Below are 25,382 nucleotides of genomic sequence, written 5' to 3'. Positions count from 1 at the left end.
AAAAAATACATTTAAAAAAAAAAAAAGGGGAGAAATATATAATCAAAAAAGAATTAAAATTGTAAATTGTAAAAAAAAAAAAAAAAAAAAAAAAAAAAAAGTGAAAAGTAAAATTGTAAAAAATAATAATAATAAAAAAAAAAAAACGACTGACACCATCCAGTGCTCTGCTGATATACAGCACACACATGTGTGTTTGTGCTCTGGGGTGCACACCCTAATGCTATAGGCTTTGTATATCAATGGTAACCTCCCCAATATAAGACAGCAAAAAATAAAAAAAAAGGCCTTCTAAACCCAACCCAAGAAATATTTTCCTTCACGTTCTTTTAACTCCTAAATTCCCCAAAACATCTGTAGGCTGTGTTAAGTTCAAACATGCTCTGCGCCCAGACGAACTAGCATTGGCTTCAATGTTCCTTAAAGGGCTCTGAACCACAGATAGCCATAGAAATGCATGTGTATGTATGGCAAAGAACCTAGCTTTGATCATCACTGGCAACTAGCCTAACCTAGCAAGGATGGTTTCCAGGTTGACATGGATTTAAAATATATTGGGTGGTCACAACACCAAAGGTTCTTAGGGCCATAGGTTTTCACATCTTCACAATCAGTTATAGACATTTCATAGTGTGTTCATAGAGGTTTTAAATTATTACACTAAGAAAAATGCAGGTCAATGTACCATAATTCATGACACAGACCTTTGACCCAACACACCTCAATGCAAGGAGTTGGTAGGAATACCAGCTGGATTCTCATCACTTTGCTGCAAGGACCAGAAATGGTTGTATTTTTATCAAGCAGTTACAGGATTTCAAATTGAAATAAAGAAAAAAAAAAACTTTTATACAACAAATAAAGCATTGTAGATTTGAACCGGGTCCAGCAGCATCTTCTTTTTAAAACACATCAGAAACAAACACCTTGTCTTCAAACAGAGTGGAGGTAGAAAACTTGAAAGTCTCTTTTTTTCATGAAATCCACAATGGGCAGCAGAGTGGAAATTGAAAATCCCGGGGTTCTTTTCAGTCTTCCAAGTCCAAGCCAAACTCTGAATACAGGTCTTTGGTGGTTATACCACGCAGAATAGCTGTTCACAGGGAAAAAAAAAATAAACGGATATCATGAACCGTCACTGTACCATGCATATAACCACCCATGTACCTAAAACGGATACTAAATACACATTTGATTTATATTGTCCTTTCTATTTCTGCATGTGGATGACGGCACTGTAATTATTTTACATTGTCATACAAATATATATTTTAAATAAAATCTTTATTATATTTTGGCACTAACATGGGCAGATTTCTGGCAGTCACAGGTTGTGTCACACCCCTCCATTCTTAGAATAAGGGGGGGGGGGGGGGTGAAGCCTCTATCAATCTACATGTAATACCCCGCCCCCCCCCCCATGGTTTTTAGCTGGTTAGTGGGCATGGAGGAAGGGGGTTCTCATTTACCACTGTGTATACGCCCACATGTGTGACTAGTCACGTGAGCTACTCAGATGTGATAGGGAGGAAATGCTCAGCACTGAAAACTGAGCATGTGCAGAGCTGCCAACACTGCTCTGAAAAATCTCTAGCTGAATTGGTGAAATGAACAGAAGGGGGAGATAGAGAGCAGCAGGATCAACCAGGTTTTTTGCAGAATACAGAAAACAAATCTCATAGTGATGGAGTATGAACAGCACGTAATACACCATTTATTCAAAGTTTTTTATAAAGTAGGTTTAGTGACACTTTAAGTAGATGTGACACCCTAATGGCTCGTTCACATTATCAATGCAGTAATAAGCACTAAAATGCACAGTAGCACACCGCGCATGTGTTGCGGTGCCATCAACTTTAAATAGCACCCCAACATTTTTCCAGGAACACACCTGTGTTATAGCACACCACAATGCAGCATTGCATTGCAAAAAAAAAAAAAAAAGTAGCAGGACTTAAAGCGGATGGAACTTCTGTTTTTTGGAACCCTCCCCCCCTCCGGTATCACATTTGGCACCTTTCAGGGGGGAGGGGGGTGCAGATACTTGTCTAAGAGTCTACGCCACTTCCCGTCCCCCCCCACGCTGTCTCCTGGGAAACACACAGGTCCCAGGAGATAGCAGGGACCAGTTACGACGCGCAGCGCGAGTCACACATGCGCAGTAGGGAACCGGGAAGTGAACCCACAATGCTTCACTTCCTGATTCCCTCACCTAGGATGGCGGTGGCAGCTGGCGAGAGTCGAGCGAGTGATCAGCATCGGCATCGCTGGACCCTGGAACAGGTAAGTGTCCATTTACTAAAAGTCAGCAGCTGGAGTATTTGTAGCTGCTGGCTTTTAATATATTTTTTAGGTGGACTCCCTCTTTAATGTGAACATGCTGTCGGCTTCCTGATGGTGACAGTGGTAGAACATGCCCTTGCAATAAGCGTGGGCTGAAGGAGAGAAATCTAATCACACTGTGTAGCCCATACCAGCTATTGTATTCAGGCAGCTGCAGCACTTGATGTGACCGCATGTGATATTGATCAGTCAACAATTTTCAACTGGCTCCTTTGATTTTCTAATCAAAGTTTGTCTAGCTGGTGCTGACAAGGCCACCCGCAGCTCAAGCTATGCATAGTCAGCTTAAGGTAGACTTCTGGGATCAACCTTAACTACTCTTAAAACTGTTCCGCACCCCCTCCTAACACCTATGTTTACTAACCTGTGTAAGAAATATATCTGTATACTTACCTAGTTTCAGCCCGTTCTGGTCTAGTCATGTGATCTCCCGTGTCTGGCAGAGAGCACAACAACAACAGCTAGTAAAGCCTGGAGCCCTGATAGGCAGAAAAGGAAATTTAGCAAGATATTTTAACCGCTTGCTGACCGTATACAGTACATATGCGGTGGCAAGGCGGCTTCCCTGTGCAAAAATCACAAACAGGTATGTGATTTTGCACTACCGGGTTTGGGGCGCGCTGACGGCGACCCACTCCTGCTCTGATTGAACACAGCGGGAGCCAATCAGCGGGTCCTGGAAACGGGTCTGATGTAAACAAGGCAAATCACCATTCTGTTAGTAGGGAGGGTAGAGAATCTGTGTTTCCGCTAAGCAGGAACACGGATCTCTGCCTTCCCACAGAAAAACACATCCCCCCCAGTTAGCAAGCACTCCCTAGGAACACATTTAACCCTTTGATCGCCCCTGATGTTAAAGTGATTGTAAGGGTTTTTTTTTTTTTTTTTTTTAAATAAACATATCATACTTACCTCAACTGTGCAGCTCGATTTACAGAGTGGCCCCGAACCTCATCTTCTGGGGTCCCCCCCCCCCCCCGGTGGCTCCTCCCTACATCAGATAACCCCCTAGGAGAAGCGCCCGAGGGGGTTACCTTACGGGCGCGCTCCTGAGTCCAGCATTCGGCGTCCATAGCCACCGAATGTATGACTTGGCCCTGCCCCCCCCCCCCCCCCCCCCCCGCCCGCGTCATTGGATTTGATTGACAGCAGTGAAAGAAAATGGCTACGCTGCTATCAATCTATCCAATCAAGAGCCGAGAACCCTGGGCAGAGAGACGGCGTGTCCCCGCCAGGTCAAGTTCCAGGGCTCAGGTAAGTAAAAGGGGGGAGGGGGGGGGGGGGCTGGTCACTGCCTGGTGTTTTTTCACCTTAATGCATAAAGGTGAAAAAACACAAGGATTTACAACCACTTTAACCCCTTCCCTGCCAGTATCAATACAGTGAGTGCATATTTTTTTTTTTGCACTGCTCACTGTATTAGTGTCACTGGTCCCCAAAAAAGTGTCCGCTATAAGTCGCTGATCACAGCCATTACTAGTAAAAAAATAATAAAAATAACACAAATATATCCCATAGTTTGTAGACACTATAAATTTTGCGCAAACCAATCAATATACGCTTATTGGGATTTTTTTTTTAACCAAAAATATGTACCAAAATACAATACATTTTAGCCTAAATTGATGAAGAAATTAGATCTTTTTTTTTTACATTTTTTTAATTGGATGTTTTTTATAGCAGAAAGTAAAATATTGTTTTTTTTTTTTTCAAAATTGTTGCTCTTTTTTTGTTTATAGCGCAAAAAATAAAAACCAGAGTGGTGACCAAATACCACCAAAAGAAAGCTCTTTGTGGTAAAAAAAAGGACATCAATTTTATTTGTGTACAGCGTCGCACGACCGCGCAATTGTCAGTTAGAGTAAAGCTGTGCCGTATCACAAAAAAAATGGCCTGGTCATGAAGGAGGGTAAACCTTAATATGAAAGACTCCTGAAAACAGTAACGATAACCAGCTAACGTTTTAACTACTTGTTCTCAGAGCTCCTTCCAGAACAAAGAGAAAATACATGTAGGCTGTGTGCGCAGAAAAAAAAAAAAAAAACGAGAAAAATGTATAAAAAGGGTAAGTGTGGGCAATGTAGTGGTGTTATTGTATTTTGGAGGGCAAGCAAAAGGTGGGGCAGTAATATATTTTATATTTCAGGCTGGGTTCATAATAATGCGATGCCATACATCACGTGATTCGAACCACATTGCTGTGCACATCACATGCAAGGTCTGTGCAATGCAAATTCAGCCTGAAATCGCATCGCATTCGCACCAAAATGGTCTGCACTGGAATCGGATCACATGGGTGGTCAGACCCATGCGATCCGCACTGCTTTCTGCCAAACAGATTTGGGTCATGGCTGAGTGCAAATTTTTTTTGCGCAAAGAGTGAGCCTGTCCCAAGTTTGTCCTCATTAACATACAATACGAGGACCCCAGCCTCTACACCTTTAATCCCTTGTTAGGACAATGAGTGTTCATATTATAAAACAAAGAAAACTAGCCAGGATTTTTTCAAGCTGGAGGGTCCAGAATAGAGCACCTAAAAAGATAAGCTGCAATTTTTACATTTTTTTTTTTTAAGTTATGCTATGTGAAGGTAACAATTATAAAGTATCCCAATTTGGCAGCAAAAATGGCAATACCGTTTAAGTCAGCAGAACTGGCTGACATATGTGTTGTCGCCTTAAGCCTAGTACACACGGGCCAGATGTTGGCCGACATTCGGCCTGTGTGTATGGCAGCCCATGCTAGAAAATCAACAGCCGACCGGCTCCTAATCAGCGCTCTCAGCCAATGGCTGAGAACGCTTACCGGAGTGTTCTGGCGGGGAAGGGGGGGGCCGACCCTCCGGGAAAGGGGGAGATTGCTGTACCAACATTGGATTGTTAGTACAGCGGCTCCAACCGGAGCGGTCAGTTTTTTGGTTTTTTTTGTTTAACACAACAAAACTAGCGGTGTGTACCCGGTTTTACTCTGTGCACTAGAGTAGTTTCAGCTTTGTACCCAAGCGGTTTGTCTGTAGTCGTAGTAAGCAGTGTAACCCATCACAAGCAGTAGCCAATCTTATAACGTTTTTAAACTTCTCACAATAAAATGCTTACCTACGTGGCCTAATAACATCTGTCCGGTATCTTTTAACTCATTGTATTCATGAAGGAGAGAGATATGCTTGTCCAATTCTGCTAGACTGTAGCCTCTGCAAGCAATAAATATAATTAAAAAAAAAATGCTTTCTGAAGCAGCTTACCAGTTCTTAGATGTCATGGTCACATTAGTTTTCTTTTTTTGGCTTTCTTTCCTTTATTTTCACCTGGTGATGCAGCCAGTAAGTCTATTTTCCAAAAGAACAAGCTCTCTTGCAGAAGTAGTTGAGACAAACCATTTAACACCAACAGGGGTGCTTACAGTGATCTGCTTTTATTTAGTTTTTATGTAAAACCTTTATCCCAAAAGGGAAAAAATTAAAGAGGTTGTAAAGGTAAATTTTTTTTTTTTAAAAATAACAAACATGTTATACTTACCTTCACTGTGCAGTTCGTTCTGCACAGAGTGGCCCCGAACCTGGTCTTCTGGGGTCCCTCGGCGGCTGTTTCAGCTCCTCCCCGCAAGCATTAACCACCTTAATGCGAGCTCCCTCGCATGGTGGCGAGTGCTTGCGGGCGCGCTCCCGTGATACAGCCCCCCGGCGCGCCGCGTCATCGGATGTGATTGACAGCAGCGCGAGCCAATGGCTGCGCTGCTTTCAATCCATCCACTGCAGCCAATCAGCGACCAGGCTGAGCTGCAATGGAGATGATGAGAACGAGCAGCGGAGATTCGAGGCGTCAGGTAAGTAAAACGGGGGGGCTGGGGGCGGCGGTATTGTCAAAAGTTTTTTCACCTTAATGCATAGAATGCATTAAGGTGAAAAAATTTTTACCTTTACAACCCCTTTAATGTTTGCTAGAACTGCATAAAAATGTGTGAGCTGGAGTTTGACTTCATTTTGTTAGTGTATTTGAATCTGCTAGTACATCTAGAACTCCTCTCCCCCAAGACTGACAATGCAGCTGTCCAAAGGTGCCCTGTGCTCCTCCATCCAGCGTGGGGGCTCTCTAAGGCTCCATTGACACCAATGCCTTTTTACATGCTTTTAGCAGAAATGCAGTACTTTTTTTTTTTTCTTTTAACATGGGTTCCAATGGAACATCTTCACATCAATGCATTTTGTGCCTCTGCGTATTTGGAAATGGTCATGGGCTTTTTTTAAATGCAAAAACTGCTTTTTGTTTGCATTTTTGGTTCAATAGACGTCAATGGAGAAGCTGCAGAAAAGCATGTTGTGTGTTTTTACCACGATTTACTTTTTTTTTTTTTTTTAACCACTTAGGGACCAGAAGGATTTTCCTCCTTAATGACCAGGCCATTTTTTGTGATACGGCACTGTGTCACTTTAACTGGCAATTTACGTCCTTTTTTTTCCCATGAATAGAGCAATTTTTTGGTGGTATTTCATCAATTCTGAGGTTTTTATTTTTTGCGCTATAAACAAAAAAAGAGCGACAATTTTGAAAAAAATGAAAAAAACAATATTTTTTACTTTTTGCTATAATTATTATCCAACAAAAAAATATGTAAAAACAAAATTCTTTATCAGTTTAGGCCAATATGTATTCTTGAAAATATAAGTGCAGCGCTAGATGGGTGCCACAAATAATGAAATAGTGTATAATAGCAATAAGTGCAATAGTGCTAATCAAATACAATGATAACAATAAGTGCAATTATGCTAATAAAGTGCAAGTGATAATTGAACGTCCATTAGGGCAAAGAAAACATGAAAATTTGTGTAAAAAAAAAAATATAGTTCGTGAGTGATGATATCCATATGGAAAATATCCAATAAGCGATTTTGGATTTAAACTTTTTTTCCCACCAGTGCTGCCCATCACCTGAGAGTAAAAAGTGGAGGCTTACCAAAAAGCCTGCGACCGCCCTTATTCAGGGGGGTCAAAACAGGCTTAGTAGATCAATCAGGAAACACAGGAACACTTTTAGGATCTCTTAAGCTTCGCTCCAAGATAGCCGGTCAGTAGGGGTGCAACGGATCAAAAAAACTCACGGTTCGGATCATTTTCGGATCAACAAAAAAAAAATCTCCCCCTCTGTAATGTCCACGTCATCTCCCCCACTGTAATATGCGCAATCTCCCCCACTGTAATAATATATTAGCAGAGTATTGGCAGGGTATTGGCAGGGCATTGGCAGGGCATTGGCACTGCTGCAATCTGATCTCTCCCCTCCACTGTACAGATCAATACACAGAGGATAGAGGAACCGGCGTCATAACATGACGCCGGTTTGTTTACAAGTGATCGCTCCGTCATTTGACGGAGCGATCACGTGGTAAACGGCCGCCGGGTGTACCAAGATGGCCGCTGCTCCGGAGCTAGGCCGAAGCCACGGCCTTTCCTAAGGCCGAGGCGGCGGCGCGCTCTGTGGAGCGCATGTGTGCCGATCCGAACATGCTGAACCGTTCGGATGACGGATCGGTGACCATCCGCTGCACCCCTACCGGTCAGCATGAGTAAAAAGCACCTAAACGGCGCATTCCCAGGAAACCACCCCTCCAGAATATGCCTGTACCACAGCAGGTTTTTGAAGTTCACAGAACACACTTGTGAGAAAGAGCTGTGTGCTGTTTGTTACTGAGACTTTGCTGAGCTCTTGAGACCTTTCTGGACCCTGTAAACCGGCAAGAACTTCAAAAACCTGCTGTGGTACAGGCATATTCTGGAGGGATGGTCTCCTGGGAACGCACCGTTTAGGTGCTTTTCACTCATGCTGACCGGCTATCTTGGAGCGAAGATTAAGAGATCCTAAAAGTGTTCCTGTGTTTCCTGATTGATCTACTAAGCCTGTTTTGACCCCCCTGAATAAGGGCGGTCACAGGCTTTCTGGTAAGCCTCCACTTTTTACTCCCAGGGCAGCACTGGTGGAAAAAAAGTTTAAATCCAAAATCGCTTATTGGATATTTTCCATATGGATATCATCACTCACGAACTATATATTTTTTTACACAAATTTTCATGTTTTCTTTGCCCTAATGGACGTTCAATTATCACCTGCACTTTATTAGCATAATTGCACTTATTGCTATTTTACACTATTTCATTATTTGCAGCACCCATCTAGCGCTGCACTTATATTTTCATTTTTTATTCTTTGTGCCCTTATGTTGGGGTTATAGTGTCCAGCTGCAGGATATTTTTTCAAAAATGAATTTTTTGTCATTTTCACTAATATTTATATTTTTTGCACCTAGCGCAATTCTTTTCTTTTTACAATATGTATTCTTCTACATATTTTTGGTAAAAAAATAAATAAATATCACAATAAGTGTATATTGATTGATTTGCATAAAAGATATAGCTCTAGTGGCATTTTTATTATTAATATAATATTTTTTTTTTTTCCCCTTTTACTTGTAATGGCAGTGATCAGTGATTTTTAGCGGGACTTCGACATTGCGGCGGACAGGTTGGACACTTTTTTGGGACCATTGACATTTATACAGCAATAAGTGCTAAAAATAGCCACTGATTACTGTATAAATGTCACTGGAAGGGAAGGGGTTAACACTAGGGGGGCGATCAAGGGGTTAAGTGCTCCCTAGAGGGGTGTTTCTAACTGTGGGGGGAGTGTAGTGACTGGAGGAGACAGATCGCTATTCCTAATCACTAGGAACACCAGATCTGGCTATCCTCCCCTGACAGAACGGGGATCTGTCTGTTTACATTGACAGATCCCCCTTCTGTGTCTCTCTGGAGCGATCGGTGGGTGGCGGACATAGCGGCTGCTGGCCACGCGCATTGGCTTCGTACCTCAGGCATGCACCCCCTAGTGGTCTTAAAGGGGCTGATGGACAACGACGGCAATTCGCCCAGTAGAGCAACCTGCTGCAGTACAACTGTGGCGGCTGGTCCTTCGGTGAGGTGGCAAACAAGGGTGGCAAAGATGCCATTGTCTTGGGGTGACCTGCTAGGTCAGTGAGGCGGTCAAACTGGAGAGCGTACAATGGTGCAGGGGAAGTTTCCAGTCCTGGGGGGAAACAAGTGCAGGCAGGCCGCCCAAGATTCTTAGCTTAAACAGATTGTGGGGGATAGGCAGTGTTGTGCCAAGGAGATGCAGGGGATGTAAAACAGGTGCAGAGCCACTGTGCAGGGTGAGGGCAAAAAGGGGGGCAGCAAAATACACATAGAGCACGTCTAACTCACGGTTCCCGGATTGTCGGCAAGGGTCCAGATCCTGGAGGATGTGTGGCGTTCATTGCCGTGCATGGCGTCCGTGTTCTGAGCTACATAGTTAGGTGCGGGATGGGCCGGCCGCTTGGCGTTGTTCAAGCCAGGTGAGAGCGGCCTGTGGATTTTCGAAGAAGTGCACCTTGCCGTCACTCGTCACGCAGAGCCTCGCCGGGAAGAGCATCGCATATGGCAGGTGTTGCACGCGGAGTTGCCTTTTCACATCTGTGAATCTCGCTCTCTTCTTCTGGACCTCTGCCGAGAAGTCCGGGAACACCGCTACGGTCACGTTGCCCATGGGGATGTTGCCTCTTTCCCGGGTGAGCCTGAGGATTCATTGCGAAGTTCAAGAACTTTGCAATGAAAGTACGCGGCGGCGCACTCACGGGGGGGGGGGGGGGGGGGGGGGCTTTTCAGCAAGGAGGTGCGCTCGTTCCACAACGAATGTGGAGGAGAAGGCCTCTCTGCCGTATGTCTTGATAAAAAGGTTTTCTAGGTATGTGGGGGGGTCAGCACCCTCGGACCGCTCAGGGAGCCCCACGAAACGCAGATTGCACCTCCGAAGGCGATTCTCCATGTCGTCTTGCTTGGAAAGGACTGCATTCAGCTGGTATTGCAATTGTTCAGTGGTGACTTGGAGTGGGTGTAGGCCTTCCTCCACGTGGCCGACCCGGCGCTCGGTCTCGGACACCCGCTCTCTTAATTTGTGTATGTCTTGCCTGATCAAGGAGATGTCGACCTTCACCTCCTCAATCCTGGAAGTGAGGGTGGATTGGCACAGGGCGATGGCCTCCAGCACTCTGGCCATGTCTCCGGAGGTCCGGTCTTCCTCCTCAGGGAGCGGGTCAGCGCCACCTTCCTCCCCACGGATCCCGCTCCTCATGGCGATATTTGTCCAGCTTGGCAATGGCACCGGACCGTTTAGTGGGAGACATGACGGCACAGGCTGATCGGTAGCTTTCTGGCGGCTGTATGCAGGGGAAAATAGCCCCAAGGATCGGTATAGAGGATTCGTCTCGAGCGGAGCTCTCACTCTGCACGTCCTACTCCATGTAGCTCCAGACCACGCCCCCCGCGGCGGCTGGTCCTTGACTGGTTAATCTGTTCAACAACAAATTTGCCAGAAAATGCAAAAAACGCAAATCATGGTAAAAAAAACGCAGAAAGCACAGCAAAAAAACACTGAAAAGCAACGTGCATAGAATCGAGTCTAATATAGGAGGGGTGTTACTGGTCAGGTCACCAGGTGAAAACAGAATTTAAAAAAAAGCCCAAGAAAAGAAAAATAAAGCAGCCACCACATCTAAAGATTGGTAAACTGCAATATATTCATTTTTTAGTTTTGGTTTTAATACCACTTTAAAGCATATCTAAAGATAACGCCTTTAATTTTGGGTATAGAAAGGAATGGTTACATTCACAGTCACAATGTTTTATTTTGCGGTCTGTCTTGATGAGGGGGATTTACCTTCACTTCCTGTTCCAAAGCTGAAAAAGGAAACAAATAAAATTCCCCTCTTAGACAGTTGTCACTGGAACAAGTGTCCCCAAGATCACTCCCCATCTCCTGTTCTGGTGACAGCTGGTAAAGTCAGGATTTGCCATCACATTCTGTCTGGAGACAATGGTCAACTGGGCAAATATAGTGAGGGCAAATCTTCCCAGCAGAAGCACAAACTGGCAGAGGTTCTAACAATTCCACAGACTATACAAAAGAAAGAAAAAGTTTGGGCTACAGATACACTTATCCTTATTGTCGTCCACGTAATGTATATGTGTGGCACCAAAGAGGGTGGGCTTTAATGTCCACACACCGCACATATGCTTTCATGGGCGACTGAGGTTTCTGTGCTGAGAGCGTGCTCTGAGCATGGTGAGCGGTTCTAGATAGCTACAGGTCTCTAGTAAAGATTAGGGCTCCAGCACATTACTATGACAGCCAATCGCAGTGTGAACCTATACCAATTTTAGGGTCTCTGCTCCAGGATCTATATCCCCCATTCAGTGTATTGCACTGAAGTGCAGGTCAGGCTAGGAACTTAAAAAAAAATGGTCATGTGATCAGGCAGTCCTTTATACCCCCTCCCCTCCCGGATTTTAAGTGATTGTAAACCTCAAACATGAAATATGCACAAAGCATATCCCTATATAGTGTGTACTTGTCTCAATCCAAAGCAAAAGTGTCATTTCTGTCTGCTGCGTCGCTCCTCTGCTATCAGCATAATTCACTTCTGAGGTTTCCTGACACCAAGAGAATAATGGTGACAGGGGAGGGAGCTACAGCTGATTGACAGCCTCAGCTCTGTGCAAGGGGGTGTGTCCATTCCATCCAATCAGCTATCAGAGCTCTCCTCACTGAGCTCTGCAGTGTGTAATGTCAGCTCTCTGCCCCTTTTTTTTCTAGCTGCTCAGACAAGCTTTATAAATTCTGCACTTTAAAGGATGTAGATAAAAGAAGACTGCAGATAAACAGGTACAACCTATTTAAGAGGATTTGTTTCATCTCTGTATCACCTGAGCCCAGTCACTTCACTGGGTATATGTGAGAGTTTACAACCATTTTAAAGACCAATTTAAAGGGACATGGGGGAAGGGCAGGCAGGGGTTAAAAGTATCACCAATAAAATACAAAGAGTAATGCAGATTTGTATACAAACATACTCTGCCTGGAGCTGTGCCATTTCTTTATCCAGAGAGGCCTCTTTTTCCTTAAGTTCTGAGATGGCCTTTCCCAAAGTGTCTTCATCGCCTCCAGGTGATTGGCTGATATTAGGTTGCTGAACCTGTTGGAATACAAGACAGAGGAATAGTACAGAACAAAAAAAAGAAGCTTTTATATAATCCGGGTGACAATAGAAGTCTTGTCTATAGAAACCAATCAGCTTTTAGGTGGAGAGACTTTAGGATAGAATAAAAAAAGATAAAACAAACATTAACTGCTATAGCCAACACATCCAAGTTTTAGTGCATGCTCACTAAATACATATTGTTTACTTTATTAAAGCGGTTGTAAAACTCCTGCAAGGCAATGTCATAAATGTGCTAGTATGCACTGCATACGAGCACATTATGAGAAACTTAACTTAGAACAAATTCCCAGGCCGCGATGTCGCCACTGAGACGACTGACATCCTCCCCTGGTCTTCCTTCTGGGTCTGCGGTCTCCGGCTTCACTGCCACGCAGTGCAAGTTTAGGAGATATTCATAGCACCTACAGGTAGACTTTATTATAGGCTTACCAGAGGGTACAAGTGGCAGTACAGAGCTTACTACCACTTTAATGGAACTTCTTCAAAAAGCGAGCAGGGTGGACTTTTGGACTTTTTAGGCACAACTACAAAGATATTCTATAAAAAAAAGTTATTTTATTCAATTACAAAAGTACATAACAACAAAATTTGATTAAAAACCACAAATCATGTACATATATATTAGAGCGATAGCTATACAACACCATCTAGGTACATAATTCCTCGAACATCAGGATAACCATCCCAAGTAACAGTCAGTCCGAGGAGATGGCTAGATAGCAAGTCCGCAATCGATTAATTCATGTCATGTAGGTATTCGATGCTCAAGAATACCTACATGACATGAATTAATCGATTGCGGACTTGCTATCTAGCCATCTCCTCGGACTGACTGTTACTTGGGATGGTTATCCTGATGTTCGAGGAATTATGTACCTAGATGGTGTTGTATAGCTATCGCTCTAATATATATGTACATGATTTGTGGTTTTTAATCAAATTTTGTTGTTATGTACTTTTGTAATTGAATAAAATAACTTTTTTTTATAGAATATCTTTGTAGTTGTGCCTAAAAAGTCCAAAAGTCCCCCCTGCTCGCTTTTTGAATACGTATTTGTAGGACGCGGCACAGGTATATTTTTGGTGTATCCACGGTGCCACTCCATGTTACGATACATCCCTAGCTTTGCATTAATGGAACTTCTGCCTGAAGTAATGTTGTTCCAGTGACTGTCATTTTAGGTAATCTTTTCATGAGCGTATTTCATCCTTTATATATAATATATATATATATATATATATATATATATATATATATATATATATATATATATATATATATATATATATAGAAATGTAAAGTCACCCTCTAGTGCAGCCATTCTCATCCAGGGTTCCATGGTATTCTAGGGTTCCTTTGGAGGTTGCTAGGAGTTCCTTGATGATATGATGCCTCCATAGCCAAGGGTCCAGCACCACGGCCAGCGGCATGGCATCAGAGATCTTTTTAGCAGCCTGTAAGTGTGGCAGTCAAACTACCACTGTAAAAAGGGACATTTTTTCCCACCGACCCCCAATGAGTTGGTTTAAGCGGGGGTTCTCTGAGACCTGGAAACTACTTTAAGGGTTCCTCTGGGGTAACAGTTGAGGAAGACTGCTCTGGCATCTATCTGAATATCAGGGAATGGTTAACCACTTACCTACAAGGCACTTTCACCCCCTAACTGCCCAGGCCAATTTTCAGCTTTCAGCGCTGTCACACTTTGAATGACAATTGCGCAGTCATGCTACACTGTAACCATGTAACCACTGATATGGCAGCCATGGTGCATTCAGCACTATGGAATAGTTCAAAAGTGAGACTAGACAAAAGAGCAGCTAGAGAATGTCTATTGGAAGTGCCATAAAACTGACTGAAGGATAGAGAGACATTTTTGGTATTTTTTTTTAACCACTTCAGCCCCGGAAGGTTTTACCCCCTTCCTGACAGAGCACTTTTTACAATTCGGCACTGCGTCGCTTTAACTGCTAATTGCGCGGTCATGCAATGCTGTACCCAAACGAAATTTGCGTCCTTTTCTTCCCACAAATAGAGCTTTCTTTTGATGGTATTTGATCACCTCTGCCGTTTTTATTTTTTGCGCTATACACGGAAAAAGACCGAAAATTTTGAAAAAAAATGATATTTTCTACTTTTTGTTCTAAAAAAAATCCAATAAACTCAATTTTAGTCATACATTTAGGCCAAAATGTATTCGGCCACATGTCTTTGGTAGAAAAAATGTCAATAAGTGTATATTTATTGGTTTGCGCAAAAGTTATAGCGCCTACAAACTAGGGTACATTTTCTGGAATTTACACAGCCTTTAATTTATGACTGCCTATGTCGTTTCTTGAGGTGCTAAAATGGCAGGGCAGTACAAAACCCCCACAAATGACCCCATTTTGGAAAGTAGACACCCCAAGGAATTTGCTGAGAGGCATGTTGAGCCCATTGAATATTCATTTTTTTTGTCCCAAGTGATTGAATAATGACAAAAAAAAAAAAAATTACAAAAAGTTGTCACTAAATGATATATTGCTCACACAGGCCATGGGCATATGTGGAATTGCACCCCAAAATACATTTAGCTGCTTCTCCTGAGTACGGGGATACCACATGTGTGGGACTTTTTGGGAGCCTAGCCGCGTACGGGGCCCCCGAAAACCAATCACTGCCTTCAGGATTTCTAAGGGCGTACATTTTTGATTTTACTCCTCACTACCTATCACAGTTTTGAAGGCCATAAAATGCCCAGATGGCATAAAACCCCCCCAAATGACCCCATTTTGGAAAGTAGACACCCCAAGCTATTTGCTGAGAGGCATGGTGAGTATTTTGCAGCTCTCATTTGTTTTTGAAAATAAAGAAAGACGAGAAAAAAAAATTTTTTTTTCTTTTTTCAATTTTCAAAACTTTGTGACAAAAAGTGAGGTCTGCAAAATACTCACCATACCTCTCATCAAATAGCTTGGGGTGTCTACTTTCCAAAATGGGGTCATTTGGGGGGGTTTTTTGCCACCTGGGCATTCCATGGCCTCCGAGACTGTGATAGGCAGTGAAGAGTGAAATCAAAAATTTACGGCCTTAGAAAGCCTGAAGGCGGTGCTTGGTTTTCGGGGTCCCGTACGCGGCTAGGCTGCCAAAAAGTCTCACACATGTGGTATCCCCGTACTCAGGAGAAGCAACAGAATGTATTTTGGGGTGTAATTTCACATATTCCCATGGCATGTTTGAGCAATATATCATTTAGTGACAACTTTGCGCAAAAAAAAATAAAAAAAATAAAAAATTGTCTCTTTCCCACAACTTGTGTCACAATATAAAATATTCCATGGACTCGACATGCCTCTCAGCAAATAGCTTGGGGTGTCTACTTTCCAAAATGGGGTCATTTGGGGGGGTTTTGAACTGTCCTGGCATTTTATGCACAACATTTAGAAGCTTATGTCACACATCACCCACTCTTCTAACCACTTGAAGATAAAGCCCTTTCTGACACTTTTTGTTTACATGAAAAAATTATTTTTTTTTTGCAAGCAAATTACTTTGAACCCCCAAACATTATATATTTTTTTAAAGCAAATGCCCTACAGATTAAAATGGTGGGTGTTTCATTTTTTTTTTTCACACAGTATTTGCGCAGCGATTTTTCAAACGCATTTTTTGGGGAAAAAACACACTTTTTTAAATTTTAATGCACTAAAACACACTATATTGCCCAAATGTTTGATGAAATAAAAAAGATGATCTTAGGCCGAGTACATGGATACCAAACATGACATGCTTTAAAATTGCGCACAAACGTGCAGTGGCGACAAACTAAATACATTTTTAAAAGCCTTTACAGGTTACCACTTTAGATTTACAGAGGAGGTCTACTGCTAAAATTACTGCCCTCGATCTGACGTTCGCGGTGATACCTCACATGCATGGTGCAATTGCTGTTTACATTTGACGCCAGACCGACGCTTGCGTTCGCCTTAGCGCGAGAGCAGGGGGGACAGGGGTGCTTTTTTTTTTTTTTTTTTTTCTTTATTATTATTATTTTTTTATCTTATTTTTAAACTGTTCCTTTCATTTTTTTTTTTTTTTAAATCATTTTTATTGTTATCTCAGGGAATGTAAATATCCCCTATGATAGCAATAGGTAGTGACAGGTACTCTTTTTTGCAAAAATTGGGGTCTATTAGACCCTAGATTTCTCCTCTGCCCTCAAAGCATCTGACCACACCAAGATCGGTGTGATAAAATGCTTTCCCAATTTCCCAATGGCGCTGTTTACATCCGGCGAAATCTAAGTCATAAAATGCTCGTAGCTTCCGGTTTCTTAGGCCATAGAGATGTTTGGAGCCACTCTGGTCTCTGATCAGCTCTATGGTCAGCTGGCTGAATCACAGGCTGCATTCTCAGGTTCCCTGTTGAGACAGGAGAGCCAGAGAAAAACACGGAAGACGTTGGGGGGGGGGGCATTCCCTCCCACTGCTTTTAAAAGCAGTCTAGAGGCTAATTAGCTGCTAGGATTGCTTTTACATGAAAGCCAATCGCTGGCTGAAAAGAATGATACCAAGATGATACCTAAACCTACAGGCATCATTCTGGTATAACCACTCAAAGTCGTGAATGGCGTACCTGAAGACAAAAAAATTGTTAACAATAAAGCACAGTAAACGGTAAGGTATAAAAAATTGCATATCTGAAAAGCAAACATGATAAAACATAATAACAATAAAACATTGCAGAATAGAATACAGTAAAAAAGAGCAGAACAATAGAGAGAGAATAGAGAGAGAGAACAATAAAACAACTATTTTTTTTTTATTTTATATTTTTGTTTGTGTTTTTTTTTTTTTACACTTTTTTTTGTAACTAACTTTTATAACTGTAACCGGTTCCAGGTTCGGGTCTCTCAAAATGCGATGGCATCTTGGGAGACCCTGTGAAAGTGTGCCTAGTCTGTGCAGTGCTGTACCCTACGCTAATACACAACTAGTGAATGGTAGTGTTCAAAACATTCACCAATGCAAAGACCAGGATTGTCAGGACAGGAGGGACAATAATAGCGGGTGTCACGTCTATATCCACGCTTGCTGCAGACACAACATCTTTTTTGGGGGGGTTCGTTGGGTAGGGGTACTCGGGAGGACATAAAGAAAATGCCTCTCATGCAGCCGACTGCATTTGGTTGGGGATGTGAATGGGGGAAGTACGGGCGCTGCAGAAGTGGTGGGTTCCCAATTAGGATTGGCGAATGCAGCAGGAAGGGCATTATGGGCACGACGGGCCTGTGTTTGTCTTCTTGGTGGCAGCGGGACACTACTTGTGCTTGCCACCTCACCAGCTTGAACTGCACTTATGGGACTCGCCACGTCACCAAGTGTTACTGCAGTGCTGGTTTGACTACGACCGGGGTGTACTAGGCCGCTGGTGCTTGCCAGTTCACCAAAACGCTACCAAAAAAACTGTTAGCGATCGCAGGGATCAGGCCTGACTCTGCGAACGCTGCAGTTATGCGTTTAGTGTTTTGTAAGTGACAGTGATCGATCGATACTGCACTTGGGTGGGCTGGGCCGGGCGGAGGGGCAAAACGCAGGTGCTAGCAGGTATCTGGGCTGATCCCGCTAACACTGCGTTTGTGGGAACCCTAAACTGCTGGGGACGCTAGTATAGATCTGATCGGATCAGATATTGATGCGTTCAGATACTATACCACTAAGGGAGGTGTACGGTGCGTGCGTGGGTGTTAGCGGTACTGGCGCTAACCTGACGCTGCCTGGGGCTGGTGCTTGCCAGTTCACCAAAACGCTACCAAGAAAACTGTTAGCGATCACAGGGATCACGCCTGACTCTGCGAACGCTGCAGTTATGCGTTTAGTGTTTTGTAAGTGACAGTGATCGATCGATACTGCACTTGGGCTGGGCCGGGCGGAGGGGAAGAACGCAGGTGCTAGCGGGTATCTGGGCTGATCCCGCTAACACTGCGTTTTTGGGAACCCTAAACTGCTGGGGACACTAGTATAGATCTGATCGGATCAGATATTGATCCGTACAGATACTATACCACTAAGGGAGGTGTATGCTGCATGCGTGGGTGTTAGCGGTACTGGCGCTAATCTGACGCTGCCTGGGGCGACGCATATCACCGCCGGGGCGATCAGGGGGCTAAACCTTTATTAGGTAATAAACGGCGGGTCCCCTGACACTATAAAAAATAAACGAACTAACCAGCGTCACCCGTAACGGTTATACGGTGATCAGTGGTGAAAGGGTTAACTAGGGGGCAATCAAGGGGTTAAAACATTTATTAGGTAGTATATGGGGGTCCCTGTCACTATAAAACGCTGACGGCGAACCTAAATATTTACGTTCCTAACTAGCGTCACCAGCGACACTAATACAGCGATCAGAAAAATGATCGCTTAGTGACACTGGTGACAGGGGGTGATCAAGGGGTTAAAACTTTATTAGGGGGGGTTAGGGGGGTACCCTAGACCTAAAGGGGGGTAATATTCACTGCCCTAACACTGTAACTGTCACAAACTGACACCATGCAGTAATCAGAAAAAAAAAAAAAAAAATACTGCTTGCTGTCAGTTTGTGACGGGGGGGGGGGGGGGGGGGGGGGGAAATCGGGGGTGTAAAGTATGCCTGGCATGTTCTACTGTGTGTGTGTGTTTGTGTGTGTTGTGCACTTACATGTCTTCTCTCCTCGGCGCTGGACGGAAACTGCCGAGCCGAGGAGAGATGACATCACATCCTCTGCCTGTGTGAAACTACACACAGGCAGGGGAGGATTCCGATTGGCTGGGAGCGATCGCGAGGGGGGGGGCCACGATCGGATGGTCTCCCCCTCGCCTCCCGACGCTCCCAGTCAAATGCCGACCGCCGCTGGCACCGGGGGGGGGGTCCGATCGGACCCCCCGCCCGCGGGAGGCAGATCACGTACAGGTACGTGATTCTGCCTGCCCGTGCCATTCTGCCGACGTATATATACGTTAGGCGGTCGGCAAGTGGTTAAACTAAAGTTTATTTTAGGTCACACAAACACAATATGTTACCCAATTTTTGGGTAAAATATAAAAGATGAAGTAAATAGATACCCAACATGCCAAGAGTCTAATTTATGTTACATAGTTACATAGTAGGTGAGGTTGAAAAAAAAAAAAAAAAGACAAGTCCATCAAATGTGTGTAATTATATGTCAGTATTACATTGTATATCCCTGTATGTTGCAGTCGTTCAGGTGCTTATCTAATAGTTTTTTAAACTATCGATGACCCCCGCTGAAACCACCACCTGTGGAAGGGAATTCCACGTCCTTGCCGCTCCTACAGTATAGAACCCTCTACGTAGTTTAAGGTTAAACCTCTTTTCTTCTAATATTAGTGAGTGGCCATGAGTCTTGTTATACTCCCTTCCGCAAAAAAGTTTTATCCCTATTGTGGGGTCACCAGTACGGTATTTGTAAATTAAAATCATATCCCCTCTCAAGCGTCTCTTCTCCAGAGAGAATAAGTTCAGTGCTCGCAACCTTTCCTCATAACTAAGATCCTCCAGACCCTTTATTAGCTTAGTTGCTCTTCTTTGTACTCGCTCCATTTCCAGTACATCCTTCCTGAGGACTGGTGCCCAGAACTGGACAGCATACTCTAGGTGCGGCCGGACCAGAGTCTTGTAGTGCGGGAGAATTATCGTTTTATCTTGTGCACCCACAAAACAATGAACTTCAGTACCCTATACTTTCCTTAGATAGATGCATGTATAGGCCATCACTTAATTGTGAGCAGTGGCCCTAAAATTATTTTTTTCACTCCAGAGCGTGCGGGTAGTATGCAACATGTGTGTGTGCACATACGTGGGGGCGTTTCTTTCTGGTGAGGGGGTGTTTCTCAGTGCTTGGGTGTAGCTATTTTTTTTACACTTTTTTCCCTAAAACTTTATATCAGATAGGGGGAAGAAAAGTCGCCTACGTGACAAACTTTTTGTGACAGGTTCTCTTCAATGAGACATCGGGGGGCCTTTTGGACCCTGGATGTCTCATCTATCTTCTATTGAAGCTAATGAAGCACAGATCGCGGGGGGGGGGGGGGGACAACACATTTCCAAGGCTCACAGAAAGCTGACAGCTATGTGTAAAACCCTTTTGCTGCCACCAATGCATGACATAATGACAAACGAGGGTGGCAGCAAAAGGGTCAAAGTAAACCAACATTAAAAAAAAATTTGAAAGAAGGAATTCTCCCCCCATTCTTACACTTACTTATATCTCCTCTCCTCCACCACTTCAATCCACAAACAATGTAACCCAATATTACTGATAATTGTACGCTCCATGACATAACACCCCAGTCCGATGTGACAGTGCCGAAGCCTTGTGACTGGCCATTCATGCCCCAAATGCTGCACCGTGGAAAGGCAGGGGGCGTGTCACATGTTCCCCCCCACACCTGGAAAAAAGTCTAGTTACGCTTTGAAAGGAATCTATATCCTTTAAATGAAAACTATGATCATCTTAAGGGCTGGTGTCAACTGGCGTTTGCTTGCTTCAAATGGGTTTTGCGCTCCAGTACAATTTTATAAGAAAACCAAACATGCTTGAAGCAGGTAATAGGAGTCAACTGCACCCGTCAATGAATTCTGAATGATCTCAGTAGCGTCCCAAACCGATGTCACTGAACGTACTTGTTTGAGGAGACCCATTTAAAAAACCCCCAAAAATTAATCTCAAATCCCCATCGGATAGCCTATACATAGGATTGATCACAATTCCCACTAAGTAAAAAAAACTGGATCTGGAGTATCAATATATGAAGAGAATTATAAAAAATATTTATATGTCAGTCTAATTTAGAACTTACCGGCGACTTAAACACAGAATTTACATTTTTTCGATTACCCAGAGGTGTCCTAGACGAAAAACAGATATAATGTGATAAGTGTCACGTGACAGTTGAATACATTGTTTTTCCAAACGTACTGAAAAAAAAAAAAAAGTGTTAAGGCTTCCCCTCCTGGCTATTGTAAGCCAGCCATAGATTGTTCGAATCTTGGCGGGTTCAGCAGGGACTGGCTGAGATTCGAACCATCTATGGGCAGGATGGTTGTCCCAAAGTCGATCCATTGATTGACTTTGGTACAACCAACATGCCCGATCTTTACATGCAATTGCCAGGGGCTATAGCTTTGCGCGCCCCCTGCCGGGAGAACATAATAGCTCTGCGGGATGGAGTCCCCTATCAACAATGACTGTGTTGATAGGGGAAAATCGCATTATGTATGACCAGCCTTACTCCAGACAGAACAAATTCATTAAAATTGATGCCCCCCCCCAAAGGGGCTGAAGGGTCTATAAATCATTTAGTCTATATTTTTACCCAGGGTCCTGCAAAATCTGGTGGCAGTCTGTTCCCCTTCTCTCCAAAACAGGAATGCAAGAACGTGAGTGTGCACCCTATGTCATCACTCACAATGTAGGATCAGCCATGACCAATGATCCTGCATTGTACATGACGATGGCAGCAAGAGGAGCGCTGAAAAGGTGACTTAAGTCATCACAACTGGAACTGGTGGGAAGGAAAGCCACAGGACTGTGGAGGATGAACAGGATGTTTTATCTCATTCCCTGAAGGGAGATTCAGCCTCTTGATTACCGTGAAAGTAAAAGAAAATCTCAAAGTTTGGGTTGTCACCAGAACACTAATAGAGGGGAAATCTTTCAGTGGGGACACTAGTTATTTGGACACCCTGAATTTCCTCACTGTGGAGGGATTTTCTCTCACTTCCTGTTTTGGCTATGGGACAGGAAGTGAAGGGGTATCGCCACAAGGGGGCACAGATGGGAAAAATAACTGACAGGGGTATAACCCTCCCTTACTCTATTCAAAATAAAATAAATGCTTGTAGTGATACTTTAAAGTGGACCTTTACCCTAAATGTCATCTTGTGCTGCCCTGCCTCCTCCCTCTCTTACATATGGACATTATTATTATTTTTACAGTGTACTTTATTTGTGCTGCAAAGCTGCACTTCTGCTTTTCTCACCAAGGCAAGATGTTCCCACGGCGCCCTCCGCATGTGTGCCAAAGGACTTGAATCCAGGGAGAGCCCTGTGGCACATCTATGTCTGTGCCCGGATTCCCTGGCTGTCACCTACAAAGACTGCTACCAGAGAAGCCTAAATCCTTCCCAGTCTTTGCACGTACATGGAATAAAAACCCCTGCGTGTGCACAGATGCACCCAGACAACCCCAAAGGCTGTGCACCGGCCATGGAGCACATCTACTCATATGTAATAATAACAAGAGGAGGGGGAAAGAGCCTCTACAGCACAGGTGTCAAACTGGCAGCCCTCCGGCTGTTGCAGATCTACAAGCCCCATGAGGCATTGCAAGGCTGACAGTGGGAGCATGACTCCCACAGGGAGAGGAATGATGGGACTTGTAGTTTCACTCCAGCTGGATGGCCACCAGTTTGACACCCCTGCTCTACCACTGAAGTTCAGTATCAACAATACATACAGCATAAACCTGCATGCATTTTCTGTGCCTTGTGGTGTGAACCAGCTTGCAACTATATATGCACACATATATAAAACTATACATAAAGATCAAGTCAGGTTCTAGAGAAGTGATCACCCCCCTATGTCTGATATTCCCAAGGATCCACCATTGTATTACAGTCCTCCTCCCCATCACACCTGCGGAGACTGCCCCTAGGTCTGGGGGTGAGGAAGCTGGTCTGTCTGGGAGTCACCGCAGAATCCTCCCTCTTAGGGGCCCCTGTGCTCCGGGGAGACTCCAGTCTGCAGCTTTGGGGCCACACACTGCTCTGATCAAACGTGGAGCACCATGATAGCACACATCATCCTCCGATCACTGGCAGCCTCTGGGAGAATGTGCACGGCTCTGTCAGCTGACCGGTCACATGACTCGCCGGCCCACGTGATCAGGCCTGGCCTCTGTCAGGATGTTTGATGTGCTCACTGCCAGTACTTGTGTAGACAGTGCTGGTGTATACCCTCTGTGATCTTATAGCCTCTGATACAATAAATAAAGTGTAATTAAATACAAAACTTTCGTTTTGTTTAAAGTGGGGAAAGATTAGAACAGTTTTTTTCTGTTGTCTAGGGCTCCATTAGAGAGATTTTTCCTCACTTCCTGTTTCGGGGACAACTGTTTACCTGACAGAAAGTGAGCAAAACACTTCAATGGACAGAAAACAATAACTGACAGGGGTCCTAGTGTTTCATACTTATAGCTGACCTTCACCCTCCCAAATGAGTTTCTCATACCCCCCCACCACCACCACACACACACACAAAAATGGATATTGTTATTAGTTACTTATTTATTTTTAGAAAATAATTGTCATGGGGACCCCCTCTTCCTGGTCTCTCACCTGGGAGAGTATAAGGCCTCGTTCACATGGGTCATATGAATGCGTACCCTGTGTGAGGGCCGTGTTTACCTGCATAAGGATGCACATTTGGATAGCCACCTTTTGTTTATTCCGAACCTGAACACTTTAGCGGCGCAGGCCAATTTCCAATTTTTTTGCGCCGTAGTATACACTATAGGATTATAAAAGACCTGGGACACCTTTGAGTACCTTACAGTAGGTGTGGCCAAATTGCTTTTTCTGACGACATTGCTCTGCCCCCCCCCCCCCCCCCAATTGATGCCGAACTTGCTCCCAGAGAACCACCCACAGCATCCTGGATGGCAACAGATTTGTGTGTGACTCCCAATGAGAAATCAGTGTGGGCGGGTGCTGGTGCACGGCCTCAAAAGCACTTTGCGTGCATCCCCCATGCAGATAAACATGGCCTGTGTATATAAGGCCTTAGGCTACTTTCACACTGGGGTGGGGGTGCGTTAGCGGTAAAGCGTCGCTAGTTTTAGCAGCGCTTTAACGTCATTTTAGCTGTGCTTTTCGTCCATTAGCAGGGCGCTTTTAACCCCCGCTAGCAACCGAAGAAAGGGTTAAATGCGCCCGTGTCGTGGCGCTGCCGATGCACTTTGCAGGCGCTTCAGCAGCGCTGCCCAATCATTTCAATGGGCAGGGTATTGTGTATATACTGCTCCCAAATCACCCCAAAGATGCTGCTTGCAGAACTTTTTTTCCCGTCCCGCAAGCGCACCACCCCAGTGTGAAAGCAGACACAGAGGGGTAGGGGTGGGAGGAAGAGGAACAGATCAAGCCCTCTCTCATCTCCCATCTGTATGTGTTTGTGGTGAGGGTGGGGGGGCTGTTAGTGCTGACTTTGGGCAGTGTGAAAGAGACACTCTCGGTTTAGACAACTGTGGCCAGCAACCCTGCTGGGAAGCCATAGTCCAGTCTGAATAATGTGTCCGGGTTTCAGGTGGTCTGAAACCCAGACACATGATTCAAAACCTGAACTGTCCGGGTGAATCCCAGACAGGTAGCAACCTTAGATGCGCTACGTACAGAGTGCAGGGATGTACTGAGTGTAGGTTATGGGGTGGGAGGAGGAGGGGGGGGTAGAGGGAGAGGGAAGAAGGGGGGGAGGAGGAAGGGGGGGAGAAGGGGAGGGTGAGAGAGATCCAAGCCCTGTCTGCAGTCCGTCCTGTGGAAAGGTGTGCGTGACACAGTACCTCCCATTGATACCACTGATGGGGCACTATTCCTCCCATTGACACCAATGATGGGGCACTATTCCTCCCATTGACACCAATGATGGGCACTATTCCTCCAATTGATACCAATGATGTGCACTATTCCTCCAATTGATACCAACCATGGGGCACTATTCCTCCCACTGATACCAATGATAGGGCATTATTACTCCCCCTAATATCAATCATGGGGCGTTATTTTCTTCCTCTGACGCCAGGACATTTTCTACTCCCACTGACCACAGTCTGGCCACTCTAAAGCTTTAAGGACAGTAAACTGGCCCTTTGTTTTCAACGTTTGGAGACCCCTGGTTTAGATGGCCACTGATGCCTCCCTTGT

At 44.4% G+C, this 25,382-nt stretch overlaps 1 protein-coding gene across 1 annotated transcript; it reads right to left on the bottom strand.

Moving 5' to 3' along the window:
• Window positions 1-765: 765 nt before the first annotated feature.
• On the bottom strand, window positions 766-23,252 carry SWI5 (SWI5 homologous recombination repair protein; the record flags this gene model as incomplete). The annotated part of the gene is made up of 5 exons (XM_073600983.1): window positions 766-1,093; window positions 5,439-5,533; window positions 12,279-12,400; window positions 21,266-21,314; window positions 23,104-23,252. Coding segments are annotated over 5 exons (480 nt in total), but the record flags the coding sequence as incomplete, so codon positions are not given.
• Between the last annotated feature and the right edge of the window lie 2,130 nt (window positions 23,253-25,382).

Source organism: Aquarana catesbeiana, linkage group LG09 (assembly GCF_042186555.1).
Source record: "Aquarana catesbeiana isolate 2022-GZ linkage group LG09, ASM4218655v1, whole genome shotgun sequence".
NCBI lineage: Eukaryota > Metazoa > Chordata > Amphibia > Anura > Ranidae > Aquarana > Aquarana catesbeiana.
This window is presented reverse-complemented; position numbering and strand designations above follow the sequence as displayed.